Below are 21,441 nucleotides of genomic sequence, written 5' to 3'. Positions count from 1 at the left end.
ACAAGATTTCCTCCCTCCTGCTTTATGGCTTTCCATGCGCAAGAGTGACATGCAAGTGGAAAGAGAAGTCGACCCTTGGTGGATGCATGGTCTCTTTGTTTCATGCCAAAGCTATCTTTGGGCACGCTTGACGGGGTGGGGGGAGGGGGGGTGGGGGGTTGGGAGTAGGGGTTATGATGACAGTGACAGTGATGGAGAAATACGTTTCTGTGCATGTATTTTGTGATGAAACACAGTGGATGTAAGATTATATCGTTCATGCACACGTCCCGTCCGTCCGTCCGTCCCCCCCCTACCCATGCTCCCTGTATCCCAGAGCTGGGGGTCACGTGGTGTTTTGCTGACCCCCTGACCCCTCTGACCTCTCCCTCCACCCAGACCAGGACAGATTACCAGCTACCCTAACCCTGAAGCCCAGCGCTGAAGTACCATCCACCGCGTCCGTTCCCTGTTTGTATGCCAGGACAGCTTAGCTTATGAAGACCAACCACCCACCTTTCACCCCCCAGGAGACAGCAGAATAAAGGATGCTCTACTATAAATATTTGAGCAAGAAACGCAAGCTTGTACACAGAAGGGGGAAATCCCAATCTGTTGTTTGCTCACTCTGGGTATAAATAGCTCTGTTGGCGATCAGGGTTCACGGTGGAAACACGACCAGCGTCCTCGCAAAAGGCAGGGCGCCAAAGCTCATCCTACGCACGCAGAGCGTTGGGATCGCGAAGGACGAAGGGGGGAGTCCAGAGTTGGTGTGTGTAGGAGGAACAATAAGAGACAACACGGCTGCTTTGTTAGTGCAGGCAGTGATGATGACCCAGGATACGGGTCACTTCCTGTCAGATACGGGTCACTTCCTGTCAGATACTGGATCCTGACCAATCCTGACCCAGATCTATCTTGAGGGTGATAGTAGAGATTACAATTGATTTCTCATGGATGATCAGCATAAGAAACTCAGTTTTTTCACGAGGCCTAGTTCAGATCTGGGTGCTGAGGAAACGTCTCCAGCTTTATTAGCTGTGACCTTTCACCTTGGGGTGGAGGGTCAGAGGGTCAGCCATTGAACCCCGTTCAGGAGGAGGAGAGATAAGTGTTAGGCCTTGCCCCCCCCCCTGCTGTTTAAAACAACAACACTGAACAGAAATAAGACCAGTCCCAGACTCTTCCTGTGGGTTAGACTGGGCCTCTCCCGGGTTTAAGACTGACATTGTTCAACCCTCTGAATGAGAGGGCAGCGACAAGGGCATTTCCAGTATTTAGGCGAACTGCATGGAACATTGCGTGGATGAACGGATTAGTTACTTTGTGAAGCTCTATCCCCGATATGTAACACAAGTACCACCGCAGCTGGTTGACAGCTTCTAGTGTGGTGTTTAAACGCGTGTGAAATAGGAGCCTTGATTTCAAAGGAGTCCAAGGTTCCTGTAATGTATGTGTACTATATACCACAGTCCGACACCACGCGCAGAAGACACACACACACAAACACACACGTGCACATGATGCACAAACACACACACATGCCTGTGCGTAACACCCATGTCCACACCGGTTGGAATACAATAAGCTATTGTAACCTCAGACCAAAGATCCCGATGCCCATATGGTTCTGTCATCAGGCTCAAGTATAACTGGGCTCTGAGGTCACTAATGTATGCGTCACAACGACTCACTAGCCACGTCTGTCTTGCTCGCTCTCTCACTCTCTCTTTCTCTCTCTGTTGGATGTGTGTGCCGTTCGAAACGGTTGGAACCCATCACCCTTCTTTGGCCGCGGGCTTCTGATCCGTCGCATGCGTTTCCAAACCCAGGAAACCCCTCTCCTCCTCCCGTTCTCTCCTTTCCTCTCCTCCCTCCTTCGTCCGTCAGTCCGTCGCTCCGCTATCTCGGCGTGCCACGTTTTTTTAAATCTGTTCGACATCCCTGTATCAGCGTAAGTCAACTTTCTCAGGGGTTCCATGACACGTGCGCTGACGCGCGCGCGCGCCCCAACCGAACGCCTGTGTGTGTGTATCCTTTCTGAGTCCCTGGCTTCCTTGTTGGGGGGAGAGAGGACTGGATGGACAGGAAGCAAGGAGACAGCAGGGATGTGACACAACAATGGCTGGAAGTGACTTGAGATCGAATCCAGATTAGAGAAGAACATACCAACAGATAAACACTCGGCAACCTTACCCAAAGGACAGATAAACAAGAAACGCGGTCCGCTCACTGGATAAACACGAACGCAACAACAGAGGAACTGACTGCGCAGCAGACACACATCCTCTTCAAAATAATTTTCCTCCTGTAATCAAGGAGAAATTCAGACAAACTTTCTTTAACAAACAAATTAGCACCGACAGATGGACTCCTGATAGTATGAACAGATGAAGCACTCTCCTTCATTAGAAAACACACGTTAGTCGGCCGTGTTTTGGTACATTGCAAACTGTTTCAGCTATCCTCTTACGAGAACATCCTCTTACACTAAACTTATAATGGACAATGTCTAACTGAACCCATTAAAGTCAACTTAAATTGCACACCTATTATGGTTAATTACAATCGAGGTAATGAAAACACACAAGTAAAGGAGACAGTGACCCACACACACAGATTCTGTACATTTGCTGACAATTCAGGATGGGTGGATGGTCTTATTTCGTCATAGAATCAATGAATGACAGGAGAGATGTGCGTGTTACATTATGCAGTTGCACAATCCTGTGAAACAACAACCAACATAGCATTGGTCAAGTGAGAAGATTTTTGTACAATCGCAATAAATGCTGGTAAGGTCTTATCTTGACCACACAATAAAGCACTTCCTGTTCACTGTCCACTGTAAAAGCATCTGTTTGACCCTTGACCCGGGCTACTCTCAACCAGTTTCCTGTCCCACACGCGCAGGAGATGACTACTGGAATCTTGGCTCTTCAAAGCTCTATCGCCGAGACACAGTAGCACCCTGTCTCTTCTTCAACACACACACAAACACACACGTGCATATGCAGACACACATCGCACACATGCACAAAGACTCACACACTCAAGCACAAACAGTATGCCCCCTTCCCCCCCCCCCCCCCCCCGACACACAAATGCACACCAACACACATCCAAATGTTCCTCAGAACAAGTGTTGCAAAAAAATATATAAAAAAAAGAACAAAAAAGTGGCAGATGTCCTCCATCCAAGTACCCTGTCAGGAATATTAAGAGTGACTTTTCCTAACACGGCCCAACGCCTTAGCAGTGTCCCCTGGTCCCCAAGGTAGTGGCTGTGTTGTCGGGAGGGGTGTGAGGGAGGGGGGCGGAGCCTGGGAGCAAGATAACGGGGCGAGAGGGAGGCGAAGGGAACCCCCCCAGACAATGTCACCAAAAAGCTTTTGAGGAGCTTTGCGGCTCTCGTAACCAGACTGTAATCTCCCAGACGCTTCACACATATGCTCCCCTGAGATCATCCCCTCCACCGCAGACCCAGCCCAGGAAGGGCTGCAGAACACAAACACACATATCAAGCGGAAAGATGATGATTAAGGGGAGGTTTGTTGTGCAGGATGCCAGAGTGTGGTCTGCGTCTCCAGGTCTGTCTAGTTTAACCCTTGTGTTCTCTTCGGGTCATTCTGACCCATCAGTCATTGTTACCCACCGTCGTATTGTGACAACTTTACCGCATACAAAAACAAAGTGAATTTTCTTTTAACCGTCGGGCTGTCTCAGACCCTCCACATTGCGAAGGTTAAAAGAAAATGATTTTTATTTGTTTTTGTATTGGGTAAAATTGGGTAAACACAACGATGGTTCGTTATGAACCTTTGGGTCATGTGACCTGAAGGCAGCACAAGGGTTAAGGGAGGCTGATTGTGGCTGATGGTGGTGGAAAGGGTGTGTGTGTGGGGGGGGGGAGGAGTGTACCGGTTGAATAGTCTGTCTTCAGTGCACTGTGGCTGGGTTGGTTAGGGGGCCACGTCTGGGTCGTTGTCTTCCCCTTCAGATTAGCGGGGGTGAGGCCAGTCTGGGGTCTCTTGTTACACCCCCCCCCCCTTCTGGTCCGGCCGCAGTCTGAATGTCACCAGCGCCGTGGCGGGGGTTTTGCGGAGGGCAGGGCGGGGACGCCGTTCTCACTCCGGGAGAAACGCATGAAGGGGAGGCGACGCAAGCTGACCCGAAAGCCTCCTCTTCAGATCATCCCGCCGACGTCCCAAACGAGTGCGCGGCCCTGCAGCTGTCGTGGGCGCGTCAATCACGGCGGTGGTCAGGCGTGCGAGACAGGCCGAGTCCGTCTCTGATCCTAAATCCACCCTGGTCCTTCTGTCCCCCTCTATGGAGACTGGCAGGTTCTCCTAGGAGCGTAATAAATAACCTCCAGCAGCCTTCATCTCAAGCGTGGAGCCCTTCCACGTAGACCCCCCTCTTCGTCTTCCGTTACAAGGCATAGGAAGCGCGGAGACACCGTCAAATCAGGAGCAGACGGCTCTCTGTCCAGGCCGAGTTACCTCATGACACATCTCTGAGCCGCAGGCAGAGACGCCCACTTATAATGGGACTCTTTGTTTGGGCTGACACGGAAATCATGGGATTGGAGAAGGCCTGGCTGAGGTGAAGTCAGCGTTGGCCTGCATGGCTGTCTCCATTGTCGGATGCGGCATGCATCCCCTCTGAGGGGAGAAGAAGGGGCCTATAGATCGCGGAAGGCTGTCTGCGCATCCATTCTGGGGCTATAGGAAGTGGCCGGGCGAGGCGATCGGGAGGGAGCTGTGGGGATCTGCTGTCTTTGAGATGCTAATTTCCCTCCGGGCTGAAAGACTCTCAGGAGCAGGTGTCCCTGGAAGTGAGCTGCTCTGTGTGTGTGTGTGTGCATGTGTGTGTTTGCGTTCGAGGGGAAGGACAGCACCCGAGGATAACCCGGATTCCTACATCCTCCAATATTGCCCCGACCTCTGCTCTATGATCATGCTGTCACTTACTACATTTTTTTCTTCTTAAATTCCTTTTCTGACTTCAACTAGAGAAACACACACACACACACACACACACAAACAGACACAATAAAAACAGGAATCGAGGAAAAACAGATCCATCCGAGAGTATCAAATTGTGTTTATGTAAATAGGATTGTTTTCATTCAAAAACAGCATGTTGATACAGGGAGATGTATTCTCTGATTAAATAAGTAAACATGAGAGAGATGCGGCACTGGAGATGTTTCTTCAGCACATCAGGACATTAGTGAGTTGACAGGTTGGCATCAACCCAAGAGGAATCTGATGGTAATATGAGCACATGATGACAAAGTGAATCATGGACGCATTTCCTTCAACGATTCCAACAAGTTTCCAGCAACAGTGAGCCCCCCACAAATGGCCTCCAAAGTGCTTTATCTATAACCCCGTCTCCCCCGGGCTGGTAGTGTCCACCCACACTAATGACAGGTGAAGCCTTGAGGATCAGCCTTAAACACAAGCGCTCAGGTCAGGGGCTGGACATATGACAGGTTTTTTTCAGAGCAACAACCACATCAGACTAGTGGCAGAAAATGCTCTTTTTTGGAAGTGCTCCTGTCAAAACCACGGGTCCTGGGATTTTTTTTAAACTTCCAATATAGGATTGTCTTTTCAAATGAGCCCAACAGGTCAACGGTGGGGCTACCAGTGCATTTATATGGAGCCTGACTTGAAATACTGATTCATTCATAGGGGGAAATTGGCCGAGAGCACAATACAAAATACAGCTGGCTTAGGTCACAAAGAGTGGAAATTGCTGTGAAGCGTTTACTTGGGGAGTTTGGGAACACCCAAATGTACAAACATGGCCAAAAATACAATTTGCATCCAAGTTGTACTATTCAAACATAGCCTCATTGTTGCCGCTGAATATTCTTTTCAAAGGCTACGCAAATGGGAAAGTGCTTTATCATTGACAAGTACAAATATAGAGTATATAGCATTTAAGTCAACATAGTTTCCTACAATCCAAAGTTGATTTTCTGTTTTATGATCCTTCAGAATCATGAACTGCTGTGGCCTTCATCTGATCACATCATATACAACAGGTAAACGATGGGGGGGGGGGGGGGGGGAATGGTCATATTGCACAATTATAACATACAAATATATTCACAGACTTGGACAGAACTATATAATGGAGGTTAGCTCCATCGATAATGGCTGTTCACCTTCTTGGTTACATTTCGGTTGGCGTTCTCCCCGGTCCGAGTCATCGCAAATTCTCAGTCCAAGTTTACCGCAGATTACAATGTCGCAACTCAAACATGTCAAAACGCAATCAATCTTTGGTATAGATCTCCCTCATCGCTCGGTTCAATATCTCCCAACTCTCCCAGCCCAGAGCCTACAGAGAGGCCTTAGATACAGCCCCACAGAGCCCTCTGGTGGTCGCGAAGATCAATAACACCTATAAAGATCCGCCTTCACCCAAAACCAGAATGCTGGGCCTTCACTCCACAGCCTTTCTCTGTGGTCAAACGAGTGCACTCCTAAGGAAGCGTGCTCAGTACGTGTTGGCATGTAGTGTCTCGCTTCAGTATCAAGTGGAGAACCTGGAGTTCTGACTCCATTCCCATGAGCAGAAATGATTCAACATATCGTGAGACCTGCAGCCTTGGTTCGTATACCCGTATGGCCCGGTGAATATAAAAAAGGTCCGAGCATCAATCTCTCAACTGATAATGAAATGTCATAAGCTCCCACATATCTGTGCACGATAACACAGAAAGGGGAAGCGAAAAAGGGGGGAAATGCAGATGGAAACTCTGCCGCATCTTTCACGGACAAGTTGGAAATGGCGATGGAGCTGGTGCTGGAAATGGCGATGGACGTGGGAGTTTTCACCCTGTGGTTGTGGGTATCTTTAGGAGGGAGGTTTGGGGTCGTCGGAGGGGATGGGAGGGGGTGTTGTGTTCAGACACACACACACACGAAAGGATCGGGTAAAGTCAAGTAGTCAGGTAAAGTGACACATCCCCCTGCTCGCTCCCTCTCCTTACAGGTAGGTGTCTAAGCTCTGATTGGAGCCCTGCAAGGGTGTGTCCTTCAAGGGGGAGGGGCCTCTGGAGGAAGGGTGGGGATTGGCTGCTCCCGGAGGCGGGCTGCCGCTTTTCATCCCCTCGTCCCCTCGGGTCTCCTCCTTGTCGCTCCGGGTTGCCGGGGGCGACTCCACCACGATGGTGGGCTTCTGTCTCAGGTCGTGGCGACTCGGCGGCTCGGCCGCCATGATGGCCTTGGCGCCGTGCATCCTGGGAGGGGACTTGCAGAGCAGCTCGCCGCGGCTCTCCTTCCAGCGCCTCAGCTGGGCCAGGTTCTCCTTCTCGATGTCTCTCTCCGCCACCGGCAGCTCGATGACCTGGGGGGGGGGGGAGACACAGACATGTGCAGCACGCGGTCTCTCTCTCTCTCCACAGGAGGCGGGACCGAGGAGTCTCCACGATGAGAGCAGGCCTAAGGCTGCTGTCGGAAAGGGCCCCGCGATTGTTTGAATGTTGTGCATCGTTGCGAACATGGCATTCTACACCGCAGTTGCCTTCCTGCACTTGTCGATGCCATGTGGACTCTGCCGTCCAAACTGAATTGTTTCACGTGGCGCCATGTTTACAAATGACCTGTTTTGGCCATAACCTTTGAGAGCTGTGGTTCAAGTTTTTTCAACACCAGTTACAGTATCAGTGCAAGCCCAAGTCTGACACGCGCGTGTGTGTGTGTGTGTGTATGGCTGTACCTCTCGAACCAGGAAGCTCTCCTGCATGTAGCGGGCGTCTATCGCCCTCAGCAGCTCCATGGTCTCATACAGGCCCTGGCACGCCTTGAGCTTCTCCTGAGATCCCAGCATGCACCTCAGCAGCACCAGGCCCACCCGGAAGATGATCTTAACCCCTGAGGGGTCAAGATAAGGTCGCCGCCACCGGCCGTCAGGGGATCGCAACGAGTCCCAAACAAACACCAAGTATCCGCTGGGATGTGATACACGTGGGTGTACGGGATGTGTGCGTGTGGGTGCGTGCGCGTGTGTGTGGGGGGCGCGGCCTCACCCTCGCAGAGGAACATGTCCCAGACCCGCAGCACGGAGGCCCAGGGAAGCGTTCGGGAGAAGGCGCACATGAACCATTCGGTCATGTAGAGGATGGGCTCCAGCTTGTGCTTCTTCAGGTGACGATGGGCCACAGCCGACACGCCCCTCAGCAGGGCGAACAGAATCTCCCCGTCCAGTTGGATCGCCTCCTACGGGGCACAGACAGGCATTGACGGTCAACCGAGGGAAGGGGGGGGGGGGGGGGGAGAAAAGAGTCCGCGATGGTTAAGTTGTTAGAGTAAAGTCGAACCACCAGAGCGGGCTCCAGGACACGCAATGACACCAGAGCTGCTCCCCTTCCATTCTGAACACAAGGCCAGCAATTACGCAACGGTCTTCTTTTCCTCAGGAGCGCACCCAGAGACCACTGGGTAAATATCTAATCTTTTTGGTGACAGATGAACTCATAAAATGACTTTGTCTCGTGTTGACCAGTCGATCTTTGAACCTCATATACAACCTCCTCCTCCTAAGTCAGCAAACATTCACAAACTAGTCAAATAAATGTTTTCTGTGTGACTCTGGGGAATCTAGTGACGGTCTGTTGGGTCAGTCCTACGCGTTTGCATGAGTGTAAGTGTGTGTGTGTGTGTGTGTGTGTGTGTGGGCAGTCTCACCAGCCCTGTGCTGTAGTATCCAGGTAGGTACTTCTCACAAATCTGGACCAGACCCCAGAATGCATCCTGCCAATGAAGCAAAAATCATCTTTTTCAATGTGTCAATACAGAACGAGACACCTATTTTGATGTGTATTGCCATGTCTGTTAGCAGAATGGCGTGTGTGTGTGTGTGTGTGTTCACCTCTGCGGGCATGTGCATGAGGAGAACAGCAGCGATGGGGGCCTGGGCCTGACAGTAGCCCTCCTCAGGGCGGTGTAGTGTGTAGGCCTTCAGCACACGGAACAAGTCCTGCTGCCTGCAAACACGGGAACACGGGGAGCGCGCTTAAAACACGGGTCTGAAACCGAAACAGAGAAGCCCTCCGAAGACGGCCAGAGCGTCGTCTCGAGATGGGGGCTCACCCATGGCCTCCCCTCGCCACGAACATCTCATGGAAGGGGAACTGCCTGTGGAGGTCCCGCTCGATCACGTCCACCCACTTTGGATCTCCAGGCTGGCTGTCCAGTTCCTGGAACACGCAGAGGAGTGTGAATCCTTCGTGAAGCTGGGCGAGGGAATGTGGAACGAGCGGGGGGGGGGGGGGGGGGGGGGTTGATGTGACGGGAGGACGCGACTGACCTGGAACCTCCCCTGGTTCTGCTCCCTCTTGACCTTTCCCCCGGACAGGTAGAGCCAAGCCCGGCCGCGCAGAGATGGGGGGATCCCCTTCTGACAGCGCAACTTGACCTGCGGAGCAGCACACACACACACACGCGACATGACACCGAGAGAGAGGAGGAAGAGGAGGACACTGGAACAAAACAAGGAAAAGTCGACCGCAAGGCAGACCTTCTTGTGTTTCTTGGCCATCCACTTGTCCCAGCTGTTGAGCATGTCCAGCCATTTGGCCTCCCTCTGCCTCAGCACCTCAGGGGGAACGTCCTCTGCTCTGTGGGGGAGGATAGGACGGCTCGGTTTAGGCCTACGCAGCTCGACGCCAAACACTCTCCCGACAGCCATGAGTCAGGCCTATGTCATTCCCACTGTGATTAGTGAAAGCGCATGACATCCAGTTCTAGGCTTGGCCTACACGGCACACATGAGAACTACTACCCCAGAGAGGGCCCGACTAAAACAGGAACATCTCTTACACAGGAACTTGTATTGGTGGGGGGGGAACTCAAACGCAATCTGCTTCCTTCATCGTCTGATGGTTCGTCCTCCGTGGAGCCTTACAGCAGGCCATTCATTGTCTTTTAGAAAACACGCGGTCATCACAATCGAAACTGGCCTAATGTTAGAGTCTATTCAATATGACTAGAGAAACGGAGGAGGATCAAAGGGACTTAGACAATGGCTGCCATTGTAGCCTATCCCGTGTCTCCTCTCCAGAGTGCTACAGGCAGCCTGGTTGCGGAGTGCTTTGCTTCAGAGGGAGGGTCAAAGGGACTGCAAGTTAACTCGTAGTTCTTTTTTTGGTGCGTTGATGGAGTTGAATAAAAACAATATGAAACTTCTGAGTAAAAGAATGGTGGTCATTCAAGTTCGACACACACCAGGGCCTCCGTGCTGTCCTGGCAACTAAGATAGAGAAATACCACCTAGTGATTACCATAAACAGGATTATAGCCGATTATCATCGGATTACAATTATTGCACGTTGAGATGGCTCTCAGAAATAGAGACCAAACAGGGATGAACATGCACGCATGGACAAGATAGGATGACCCTGAAACACTGACTCATCAATAACCACAACAACAACATGCGACGAGCGAACAGACATGAAATGACTGAAGGTCTTCACAAAAGCATTATGTGGTCTGCTCTGGTTCATCCATCTCTTTCTGGCCCTCTAGAAGGGAGGGGCCTGCCATTAGATGGGGCGGTGGCAGTTAGTGATATGATTGACAAAGCTGTAAAAGGACACTTGCTGCTGCTTGCAAAATACCAGGGAAAACAGGAAGCGGCTTGAGAGTCCAACTTTCCCCTTACACCCCCCTGCCCCTTCCCCCCTCCCACCCACTCACGAGGGCCTGTTCTGAGGAAGGTAAAGAAAATACAAAACTGAGGTCACCAAATTATAATAACGATAATCAAGTGGTAAACACTTTAACAAATGTAGTATTGATTCACTGCATAAAATATAGCTAAATAGATTTATTTGCAAAAACTGTACTGACAGAAAGAACGATTCGCCTTAGTTGAGTGGACCACCACTTTCACCAACCAAACATGACTGACAGGGCTGACAGCTAGCTACAGTAACTAGCTTAGTAAAGTCAAGTGTTCGGGTACTGTAGTAAGGTGTAGGACAGCAATGGTTACTTACGAGTCTCCTGAAAACTGTTGGGCACCTCCAATAAAACCATATTTGTCCGTCTGTCTCTCCCCAGTGTTAGAATAGCCGTTCACTTCTGAGTCCGAGCCAAAAGAAGAATTCCCTTCTGCTTCTCCATCATCTGTCAGGTTTTCCATGGTTCCTCGTAAACTTCTGGCGGACTGTGCTGACTGGAGTCCATTGCTTTGCTCAATTCTTGCCATCTACACACGTTTAGCAAATCTTCCTAAAAGTGTGGGTCAACTAAAACGTATTTCTGTAAAAAGAAACATCTCCGAACACTACTATGTGAACTTCAACGTTAGCTAGCTGACTAGCCGACCAGTTCAATATGACAAATCCAGTCCTAGTGGTCAGCTCTGTATCTGTAGCTGAATCTAAGATAGCTTGTATTAGCGATCAAAACAACAACACAGCTCAGCTAACCAGTAAGTTACTAGCTAGCTAGCTAGTTATTTAAATGTGTCTTGACTCTCTCGTTTCAGCGTCAATTAGCGACTAAAATTCCTCTTCAGCTACAGTAAATATGCACGTATTAATTGTAAATGAGCAGGTAAATAAATCCCAAGAGACACGACTATCCAACTGCTAAACTGTTAGCTAGCATCACCTGACAACCATCCTCGAATCTCTGTTGTCAGCAAGTTAGAAGCTAGCTCTAGTTAGCTCGAATTAAACTTGCTGGTACATTGGCTTTGCTGCCATCTGCCGGCGATGAAAGTACATTGTAATGTATATCAATGGGTAGGGTTAGTCTGTGAGTAGCAATAACACAGTGTCATAAACTGTGTGTAATACTCTCCCTTTGATTTATTAAGAGTTTACAGTTGAATCGCTGTGAATGTGCTGTGTATGTAAGGGTGTATTCAATATAAGAAAATTGGTTTGGCATCTATTCAATATATCCTGCAGATGGAAGTCTCCATTTCAAGGTCATGCAGGATCAAGTCACACAGTTTTGTTGAGTTTCCAGGAAAACATCACACACTGTGCTTCACTCTTCATACACACACTAAGTTTGACACTTGATGTCCATGCTGATGTTAGCCACATTGAGCTGAATTCTGTTTTCTTAGTTTGGGAAAGCTCTGTAAGACTGAAAGGAATTGAGGTCTTTGCAGAAAATGGTTTTGATCCTTTTATGAATTTGATCCTTTTAAACTCTGCAGTCGTAATCCTAAATATCAGCACATAACAACATATGACAAAAACATTATGTTGATCAATCAAAACAATCATCTTTGACCACTGTTCAGTTGCTTTCCAACCATAGGACAGAGCCTTCTATTTTACATGGTTACTTAATAAATATCATGCTCCTTATGAAGTCTATGGTTTTATGGTCTAGGTTTTGGTGAAGGGAACTTGTCACACTAACATTTTAAGAACCTAATCATCTGCATTTTCATGAATTACCGCTCATTCTATTCTATTGCTTTGTGTGGCCATTAGTAAATGCAGTAGGGCTGTGGCCATTTGCTTCACAGGCCTACTGCATCTGACAGTTCCCTCGTTCATAATTCATAATTTCATTCCAGTCTCCTCTGCCATTACCAGTTTTTATAGAGTAATGATTTCCTGTAAGTCTCTCCCTGGGGATATGAGAACAAGCCTGGGATTTTACAGCGATATCAGGCAAATAGCGAGGCAAATGTAGAATATCCCTATCAACACAGCTCAGAAACAGACAGGTTAATGAGGCTGTGCTACCCAGCAGGGAGGTGCAGGCTGTGACTTGCTAAGAATTTAGCGCCAACAAAATAAACAATCCCATATAAGTGTGTTTTGTACAAATACTATATTCTTTATTTCAATATTTTACAACTTGAAAACATATTTACAGAAACTAGTTCTGTATTTTACACTGTACACAGAAGCAGTTCTTCGAAACACATTGTTCGCTGGAAGGACCACAATCATACTTCGCCTGGACTGCAGACGCAGCGCCAAAAATCGGCGGACTAAGACTGCGCAGGCATACAGTAAATCACATTGAACACTGAGGAAAAACACACCCAGACGAGACGAGCTTGCATTGCCAGAAAAGGCCTCTTCATTGGTATACAGGTTGTTTTTTTTTGTTAAGGCGGAATCTGTGCTCCTGACCGATGTCTTATTTTAAACCACTGCAACCTGCTCTGCCATGATTTATGAACAGATCATTCAAATGACCTAAAAAGAAATCACTGCTTTCTCAGATGAGTACAATGGAACCGATTCTAAGTGACTTTGCATGAAGCATGACTCCAGGTAGACATTCAGGAGGCAGGGCAGTGCAGGTTGAGTGTCCTCGTTATAGCTACTCTGATTCCAATGGTGCAAACAGCTTTGACAATGACCACTTTCATGCAAAGACAGAATGATTATAGTAGGACAAAAGGGATTCAATAACTCATGAAATGAACAAACCAAATGTATATATTTAATGTTCTTGCAAACCATTGATCTGTAGATGATGCTTTTAAAATGTTTTGGGAAATATTTGTATGCTTAACCACCACAAGTGGAACAATACAGTGACAGTTATCTCCATTGACAGCAAGGCTTACAACACAGTGCCCTGGTCACGCCTGTGCTTATGGCTTTCCTTCTTTGGTTTGATCAAACACTCAGCAAAAAAACAGCACTGTGATCACCAGTCACTCACATCTAAACGCCATGATCATGATTCAATCACTGTTCTGGTAACATTGCTTTAGGCACAAAAGACATCTTAGTTGCCTGGCTGCCATTCAATAAAACCTCACAGCCACATGACTAATGCATTTGCTTTCCTAATGACATACACAATTTCGTAAACCAATCGGAATTATGTAATGGTAATATTTACTATGTTTCCCCCCCAGCACAGAATGAACGATGACAATCCTGAGCTAAGTTTGTTTATGCACTGGCTTGGAAAAGTGCGGCATTGACCAAGACCTCACAAGTCAGTGCATTAAGTACACATTACAAAAAAAAGGGCAGTTTGAGGGTTAAGAACCGGTGGGACACCGAGACCAGAACAGTATGATCAATGTCCTTGCATAAGCAAGAATTAAATACAGCACGCACATCCAAACATGATACAATCTTGACCGTTTGTTTACTTAAATAATGTAGTTACACACACATCAGATTTACAAAATAGAAGCAGCGAGTAATCATTATTATGAGACAGGTGAAAAAGGTTGACAGCCATTACACATACCACACCCAATTCTTGTTGAGGCCAATTAGTATGATTCTACTAGCCAAAAATTCAAGTCATGCTGAGAGTCTGTCACGCTTTTACTACAATTTTTATTTTTTTATTATCATACTCTTGAAAACGATATCACATTAAGTTACAAAAATAAATCCTTTGTGATTCAGACCTGACCTATTTGAATTCAAAGCATTCCCAGATGCCCGTCATCCATCTCCAACAGCAAGAGACGACACATTCCAAACTCGCACACGCAAACGTTTCCGACATGACACCATCGAGCGCCGTCAAAACCACAATCCACAGCGCTTCCCGTTTTGATTCTTATGGCCCATGGAAGAGAGATTGAGAATATTTACTTCAAGGTTCAATCCTCTGAAAACAGTGTCGATAAATAAATTCATATTTGTGTACACATCTAGCACGTGTGATGTGAACACCTCTTGCTTTGATTACCTTTGCCGTGACCATGTGAATGCACCCACCGTTATATGACAAACAATATATACAAACCCATAAGGAGGTGTGCATTCAGACAGACATTTACAGACAGACATTTACAGACAGCACCCACTTCACGTTCAACCCCTATTGGTCTGCCCTTCCTTCTCTGGTAAACAGGCCAAATGACAAACTGGCAACGAACACATAACCCTACCCTTTCATCACTCAACCATACCAAGGCCTCCCTCCAGCACGGAACAAACATCCCACCCCAAACAGCACGCGAGCCAGCCTAAAGCCCAATTTATACTTAGGTCGCAGACACTTTTGAAAAGGTCGCCGACAGAAATGACGTCTCGGTCGACACTTTTAACCGTCGCTTAGAAGTGTCGCCTACCAGGAGAAATTTCTACTGGCGCGGATGTCGTCACATAGTGAAAAATTTAAATTGTCAGTTTCTCCGATTGATCACCTAGGCTACAAAGCGTTAACAATGTAACCATAGCTATGAATGTAACGGTAAAATGATTCTGTTTACGTCACGCGAACCTTGAGCACAGGCGACTGTTTGCCGAAGTATAAATGCAGCAGCCTGAGCGACACTTTTTTTTTTTTCGTTGGCGACCATTTCAAAGGTGTCCGCGACCGAAGTATAAATTAAGCTTAACAAGTCCTTTTGATCTCCCCCCCCAAACATTTTGTCCTTCACTTTCACCTACGACGACACAGTCCAACAACCATTACACATGCGTGCGCACAACTTACGCGACGCCGACACAAGCGAACCCTAAACCATGGCTTTATTCCACTTGTATTACTATTGTGGCGAGATGAGGGGCTACATTCTAGTACCATCCCTCCCAGTTCACTTCACTATCCCTCAGTCACAGTACCGATGAAGGGAGGGGATGCAATTGATGTTGAAGATGCAACAATGGTGAGCCACTCTGTTCCTCCTGTATCATGACCAGCACAGGAGTAGATGCCCTTGTCTGCCCCCACACAGCACACTGGGGAGCAGTGAGAGAGAGAGAGAGAGAGAGAGAGAGAGAGAGAGAGAGAGAGAGAGAGAGAGAGAGAGAGAGAGGGGGGGGGGGGGGGGTGGCAATCTGGCTCCACACCCCAGAAAGCACCAGAGCACATTAGAGGGGTCGAAGGCGTGGAAGACTCGGGGGGGCAGAAGGAACAGTCCGGCCAAAGCACACTGGCGCGTGCCGTTAGTCTGTGTATTCTGCCACGATGGACAGCAGCACCGTGATGTCGTCAGGCTTTCCCCCTGTGAATCGACAAAACACAAGAGAGGAAGAGAAAAAAGTGAGTCCCTTCTATTCTCTAACTCAAAACGACGACGCGAGGCACTAATCTGGCCTGTGAGGCGACGAGGCACCTCAGAGGCGACGAGGCACCTCAGAGGCAACGAGGCACCTCAGAGGCAACGAGGCACCTCAGAGGCGACGAGGCACCTCAGAGGCACCGCCTCTCACCTCGGACGTTCAGGCCGTTGGCGCAGGCGAACTGTGCAAACGGGGACATGTAGTTGGGGTCGTAGGCCAGCTCGTGGGCTTGCTTGGCGATGCTCTGGGCCGTCTGCTGGATGCTGTCGTAGTTGGTGCTCTGGAAGAGGGGACGCATATTTGGATCGTTAGAATAGAGACACGGAAAACAATTCAAACATGTCAAAACTGGAACACTATTCTTGCCGCGTATAGGTCCGTTGTCTGTGTCTAACGACCAACTACGTCCTCATATCAGACTATCTTTTTACATGTACAAAATTGTGTGCCCAATCTGGGGAAGTAGGAATCTATTTTGCACGGAAGGGTGGTACCTTGAGTTTCTTTAGCTCTTGAAGGATCATGTAGTCTGGCATGTTGTCAAAGAGGCCGTCAGTGGCGGTGAGGATGATGTCACCCAGCTGTACGTCAAACGAGGAACTGTCAGCTGCCTCTGGGCTGCGGGCGGAGAGAGAGAGGGGGGGGGGGTGCATGTCAGAAGGGTGTCGAGCACTACAGAAAGTGAAACAAGAAGCAGGCTGAAAGATCGCCGGCCTTGACTGCGATAGAGAGAGAGATACGAAACTGCAGTCACCAGATAGCTGATCCTGGCACACAAGATAGTTAAACCTGCCGCGCCTTCCCAGGAGTAGCAGCCCCCCCCCCCCTCCTGCACCCAGAATGCTCTCTGGCATCACACCAATGTGTCAGCTCCACTTCCTTGAAGTCGTCTGTAACCCTGTGCCCTTGGGTTAGTCCTAACTCCCTTTAACCAGCCCCTGTGAAGCCCCTGGTGCTGGAAAGAAGCCTGCTTGTGCCAACAAGTGCAAAAGTGAAAAAGTAAAAATTTCAATTTTAGAATAAGGAGATAATAACATGTGGTTTGGTTTTCCTTCAAGGACCAAATTAGACTTGACAAGCCATTTAGCCATAGACACTGTACATACAGTAAATTACAGACAATCTTCCAAGACCGACAGACTGATTGAGTTACAAATGTTTTTGTCAATTCATGAACCATGAGGGGACAATGTAACCTTATCTGTCGTTCTTTTGACCATGAGAAACAGTAATATACTGCATGTCCTCCAAGTAAGAACATTTAGCCCGACTCTACCACTGAGCTCTATAAAACGTGAAACCTCTCATTGAAAGGCAGAGACACACAGGGAGGTCATAGTCTAAACGACATCATCTCAACTCTTAAAGAGTCCTGAGAAAAACAAGCCCTGTGGAGTGCAGTCTTGTCCGCTTCCCTCTGCCAATGAGCCCCTGAGTGAGTGTGTGTGTGTGTGTGTTTGCGCGTCTGTCACGACCCACACTGCTGGCAGCACAGCTGAAGTGAGGGCTTGCAGTCACATGGCTATGCAGCAATTAAAAAAAACGAAACTCATGCCAGGAACTAGGAGCTTATGGACACGTGCACTCTAGGTCAAGCTGGGAGTGGGTGGGTATGAGGGGGCAGGGGGGGGGTATGAGGGGGCGGGGGGGGGGGGGGGGGGTATGAGGGGGCGGGGGTCGGTTATAACGAGGCCAACGATTCTCAGGACTGATTCTGTACAACCGATAAATGTCAAACAATCATTCCAACCGGTACGTAGCACCTTGGTACCTTTGAATAAATCCCGTGCTCAACCCGAGGGAATACGTCTAAACATCCATATTGTCTGAGCAGAGGCAACGGGGCCGGCTTCGCAGCCGGGCGGAAGATGGGAGCGCGGCGGGTGTGCGCGACTGACCTATCGCTGAGGACCACCCCCTCGGCCCCGGGGGGAGCGATGGACAGCTGGAAGGGAGTGTTGAAGTAGTGCTGCTGTTCGTCCGAGCGGTGCACCACCTCTCCTCCGCGCACCACCAGGAAGCCCGAGTCCCCCAGGTTGCACGTGTGCAGTCGGTGGCGCTGCCTGTCCAGGACCACAATACAGGCCGTGCTGCTCCCTAGGGGTTGGGGGAGGTTAAAAACATGTCATTTCCTGTATCAGACTGTTCCACTGGGGACACCGGTAAGTGTTGCTATGGAGAGGAGGAGGAGGGGGGGGGGGGGGGGGGAGATCTCATGCTAAGCACTGGAAAGACATTTTTGGCACAGACACCCAAAACAAAAGGCCACGTCCTTTCCCTGTTCCCGCTCGCATGCTGCAGCTCTTGTTGTCGAGTGACCTTGCGAGGGAAACCTTTACTCGACGCGCGAGAGCTCCTCTCGCGCCCTCCCCCCCCCCCCCCCCCCCCAAAAATAGAAAAAAAGTGGGTCGCTTATGATAGACAAACATCGTGACTCGGTGACGCTTCGTTGACGTTGAGCGCTGCCCTCCCTGGATGCTGGGTCTCAGTTGAAATCGGACCTCGGGCAGTCACATGTCACGTGGCTCGGCTTTAAAAAAAAAAAAATAAACCTGTGACCTTGCTAGCCATTTCTGTTACGACTCCCTTCCCTGGCATTTCAGCTTTGGGGTGAAAACGGTTGACTCCAGGGCGGATGGGACCCCGGGGTGGCAGACAGACATGGGGGTTGTCTAGTCCAAAGTGGGGTGCTGTTCCATAGCTATTACATCACCGCTAGACACGAGAAAACACCGCAACAGGAACAGATCTCTCTTCCATCAACATCTACTCTATTCTACTCCTTTTTCAACTCCCCCCCCCCCCCCTTATTTCCTTCCATAGGTTGGGCTGGCTGGTCAGGCATGTCAACGTGTGGGTTGTCTTACCGAGCAGCGGGACTTTGTTCTGTAGGAGCTCATAGTAGCCCGAGGTGAGGATCCCCACCGGGCTGCTGGGCGTGAAGCGACCCTCCTTCACCAGGCGCTCACACGTCCTCATCAGGGTGGTGGAGAACTGGGACGGGTCCACGCCGTAGTCCCGCCAGCCCCCCACGCCGTCGGCTACACCTGGAGGACGAACGGACGTCCAAAGAATGAGACGAATCGCCGCTGGTAGTGTTGAGATGCACAGTGCTAACGTCTTTGCTCGCGCCCCCCGGAGACCTTTTAGGAGGTGTTTTCAGACAACCGAATCGTGTCGCATTCCAACCTCTTAAGTACACAACCCTCCATCTGGCCAGACAGACACCATTGTCATTCTAAGTGGCAGCTGCTCTAAACTACATCATCTAGAAGACAAAGACCAGGACAGATTTTCTTCCACGGTCATCCACACAGAGGCCCTTTTGACCCTTTCACTTGCACCTAGACACACATTTTCATATGCAAACCCTTAAGTCATTCTGATAGCAATAGACATGCACCATAAATGCACCCTGTAATACAGTATATCAGCTAAATCTATGCATTCCTGGGAGATTTAAAATAATTCCTGTATAGCCTGCCTTGAGCTACAGTTCAAGGTCTGTTTATGGTCTTAAAATCAGCAGCAGACTGTGAACAGTATGTATCCCATCAGAAATTTTAACACCAGTGAGTCTCTGTCGAAAACCATGGCTAGGGACTTCTGCCTTACACACAATTTGACATATACTAAAACTGACACCTTATCGAATCCTTCAAACAAGGTAAAAAATACATAAAAACGGTGGATTGAGCTCATCAGTCAACGGAATACTATTCTTACAAGCATGTTGATTCTCTGAAAAGTGCAAATTGACCAAGCAATATGAAATCATAGATATTTAAGTATCCTTGCTTTACAGAGACAGTAGCACTGTGGGACAGCACTTAACTGCATCAATTTTGATCCGCACGACTTGTTGCGATGACTCATCCTGCGTTTTTACTATCAACTTGACGTCTTGCAGCCATCAATTACAAATGCTAACTTACACGAGCTACATAATCAACATATAGCCCAGAAAACGATATCAAATAGTCAGTTTTCAGTTATAGCCTGTGAAGCTAGAAGTCGTAGCAACATGGCTGCCTCCATGCTCAACCATACTGACCTTTAAAACTAGAGAAGCCTACAGTACAGAAAAACAATAACAACAACAAAAAACGTTACAAGAGGCAGTAATTGACCATATTGTCGTCCCTGAATGTGTGAGATTGCTCTGTGTATAATGAGCCAGAGCTCTCTCGCAAACACTATGCGCAAAAAAAAAACGTGACGTTTGTTTTATTAAAATGATATAGGCTTTTTTTGGACAATGCAGTGAGCAAATGCAACATTTGACTCACGATGAATCTTGACTTGTAAAGACTAGTCTACTAATATCATATTGTAGCCACCAGCAGCGCTACAACTCAAATGTGCTTCACCCATTAGTAGGTGAAAGGTCGTCGGCGTTTCTTTTATATATATATATATAGCGTTATATAAAGTGTTGGCAATGTATTTATCCCGACACCACGATTTCCTTATTACGGTTAGTATAGTCTAACATTTTGTTACGTTTAGAAGGGTAAGTACTACACAGGGAAAATAACTTTGATATAAAGATCGTAGAGGTTAAACCAGGGTTGCACAATGGGTGGGGGTTGTGTTTTCATGAGTGGGCGACACGTGCTAACAGAAGTGAAGGTCATACAACTTCATTTCAGTTTCTTTAAGCGCACTGCCGTTAATTTAGAGGTGTAATTTAGTTATGTGTTTAACACAAGAATGGCCACAAACATGGCAAGGATAGCAATTGGAACACAGAATATAATCTTACCCAAGACATCTGCGGACCTATTTCTGGCTATGAAACAGGCATCGTCTCCGTAGCACATCCCTTTCTTCAAGATGCCCTTACGAAAGTCTTTCCCAAAACCACAACTAGCTGTGATCAAGCTGTAGTCCCGACCATCCGTTTGAGATAGTCCGCCGAGGACAGCTCTCGCAACCAGTCTGCTATAAGAGAGTACGGATAACATCCCCAAGAACGAGCGCTCTACCTTTCCGAGCCCACTACAGGCGTCCCGTCTACTTTGGAGACTAGCTGGTTATCCGTCCACCATAGGTTTTGACTGTCGCCACCTCTGAATTAAATACAGCAGTGTTGGTCAAATTAGGCTACTACGACTGTGTGGAAGTCCTGTTGTCCTGTGAGATTAATTAGCAGCGGTTATTTAAATGTTGGTGGACATAGCCTCGGTTCCTCCAGTGTGCAACCTTCTGACAGACATTTTTTCTGTACTTGGTCGAATCCACCGACTTCGGAGTCGGACTTGGCTAGATACGGGTCCTGGTAAATCGGTTTCTACGTCACAAGCTTCTGCGCACGCAAGCCAATCTAGGCATGATAGGTCGTTTTTTTCTTAGATGTAGGCATAGTGTCTGCGCAATGTAACAAATTATACAAATAGTGCACTTGATTCAAGTTTCTCTCAGGTATTAGCAGTTGTGCTCACAGGCCCCGATTCAAGACTGAA

General features: G+C 48.4%; 2 protein-coding genes across 2 annotated transcripts; both read right to left on the bottom strand.

Annotated features, from left to right (window-relative positions):
• Positions 1 to 5,070: 5,070 nt before the first annotated feature.
• Positions 5,071 to 11,698, bottom strand: LOC134038697 (TBC1 domain family member 10A-like). The gene is made up of 9 exons (XM_062484230.1): positions 11,003 to 11,698; positions 9,520 to 9,619; positions 9,310 to 9,417; positions 9,093 to 9,199; positions 8,872 to 8,986; positions 8,688 to 8,753; positions 8,030 to 8,219; positions 7,720 to 7,874; positions 5,071 to 7,347 (listed from the first exon to the last, which is right to left on the bottom strand). The coding sequence occupies exons 1-9, from the start codon at positions 11,212 to 11,214 to the stop codon at positions 6,988 to 6,990; spliced, it is 1,413 nt and encodes a 470-aa protein (XP_062340214.1). The 5' UTR covers positions 11,215 to 11,698; the 3' UTR covers positions 5,071 to 6,987.
• Positions 11,699 to 13,408: 1,710 nt separating this feature from the next.
• On the bottom strand, positions 13,409 to 21,259 carry LOC134038463 (protein phosphatase PTC7 homolog). Its single transcript, XM_062483832.1, has 6 exons — positions 20,742 to 21,259; positions 18,844 to 19,023; positions 17,875 to 18,073; positions 16,471 to 16,594; positions 16,127 to 16,256; positions 13,409 to 15,918 (listed from the first exon to the last, which is right to left on the bottom strand). The coding sequence occupies exons 1-6, from the start codon at positions 20,941 to 20,943 to the stop codon at positions 15,860 to 15,862; spliced, it is 894 nt and encodes a 297-aa protein (XP_062339816.1). The 5' UTR covers positions 20,944 to 21,259; the 3' UTR covers positions 13,409 to 15,859.
• Positions 21,260 to 21,441: the final 182 nt, after the last annotated feature.

The sequence above is a fragment of the Osmerus eperlanus genome, chromosome 18 (assembly GCF_963692335.1).
Source record: "Osmerus eperlanus chromosome 18, fOsmEpe2.1, whole genome shotgun sequence".
Lineage (NCBI taxonomy): Eukaryota > Metazoa > Chordata > Actinopteri > Osmeriformes > Osmeridae > Osmerus > Osmerus eperlanus.
Note: the sequence above shows the minus strand (reverse complement) of the source record. Positions and strands in the feature narration are given on the sequence as shown.

Excerpts from the sequence above, each read along its gene's own strand:
- LOC134038697 (XM_062484230.1), bottom strand. The coding sequence starts at position 11,214 with ATGGCAAGAATTGAGCAAAGCAATGGACTCCAGTCAGCACAGTCCGCC. Across the intron at positions 9,418-9,519 it reads TGGCCAAGAAACACAAGAAG|GTCAAGTTGCGCTGTCAGAA; the intron begins GTCTGCCTTGCG and ends GCTGCTCCGCAG. Across the intron at positions 7,348-7,719 it reads AGAGCTTCCTGGTTCGAGAG|GTCATCGAGCTGCCGGTGGC; the intron begins GTACAGCCATAC and ends CCCCCCCCCCAG.
- LOC134038463 (XM_062483832.1), bottom strand. The coding sequence starts at position 20,943 with ATGTTATCCGTACTCTCTTATAGCAGACTGGTTGCGAGAGCTGTCCTC. Across the intron at positions 19,024-20,741 it reads TAGGTCCGCAGATGTCTTGG|GTGTAGCCGACGGCGTGGGG; the intron begins GTAAGATTATAT and ends TTCGTCCTCCAG. Across the intron at positions 18,074-18,843 it reads GAACAAAGTCCCGCTGCTCG|GGAGCAGCACGGCCTGTATT; the intron begins GTAAGACAACCC and ends CCCAACCCCTAG.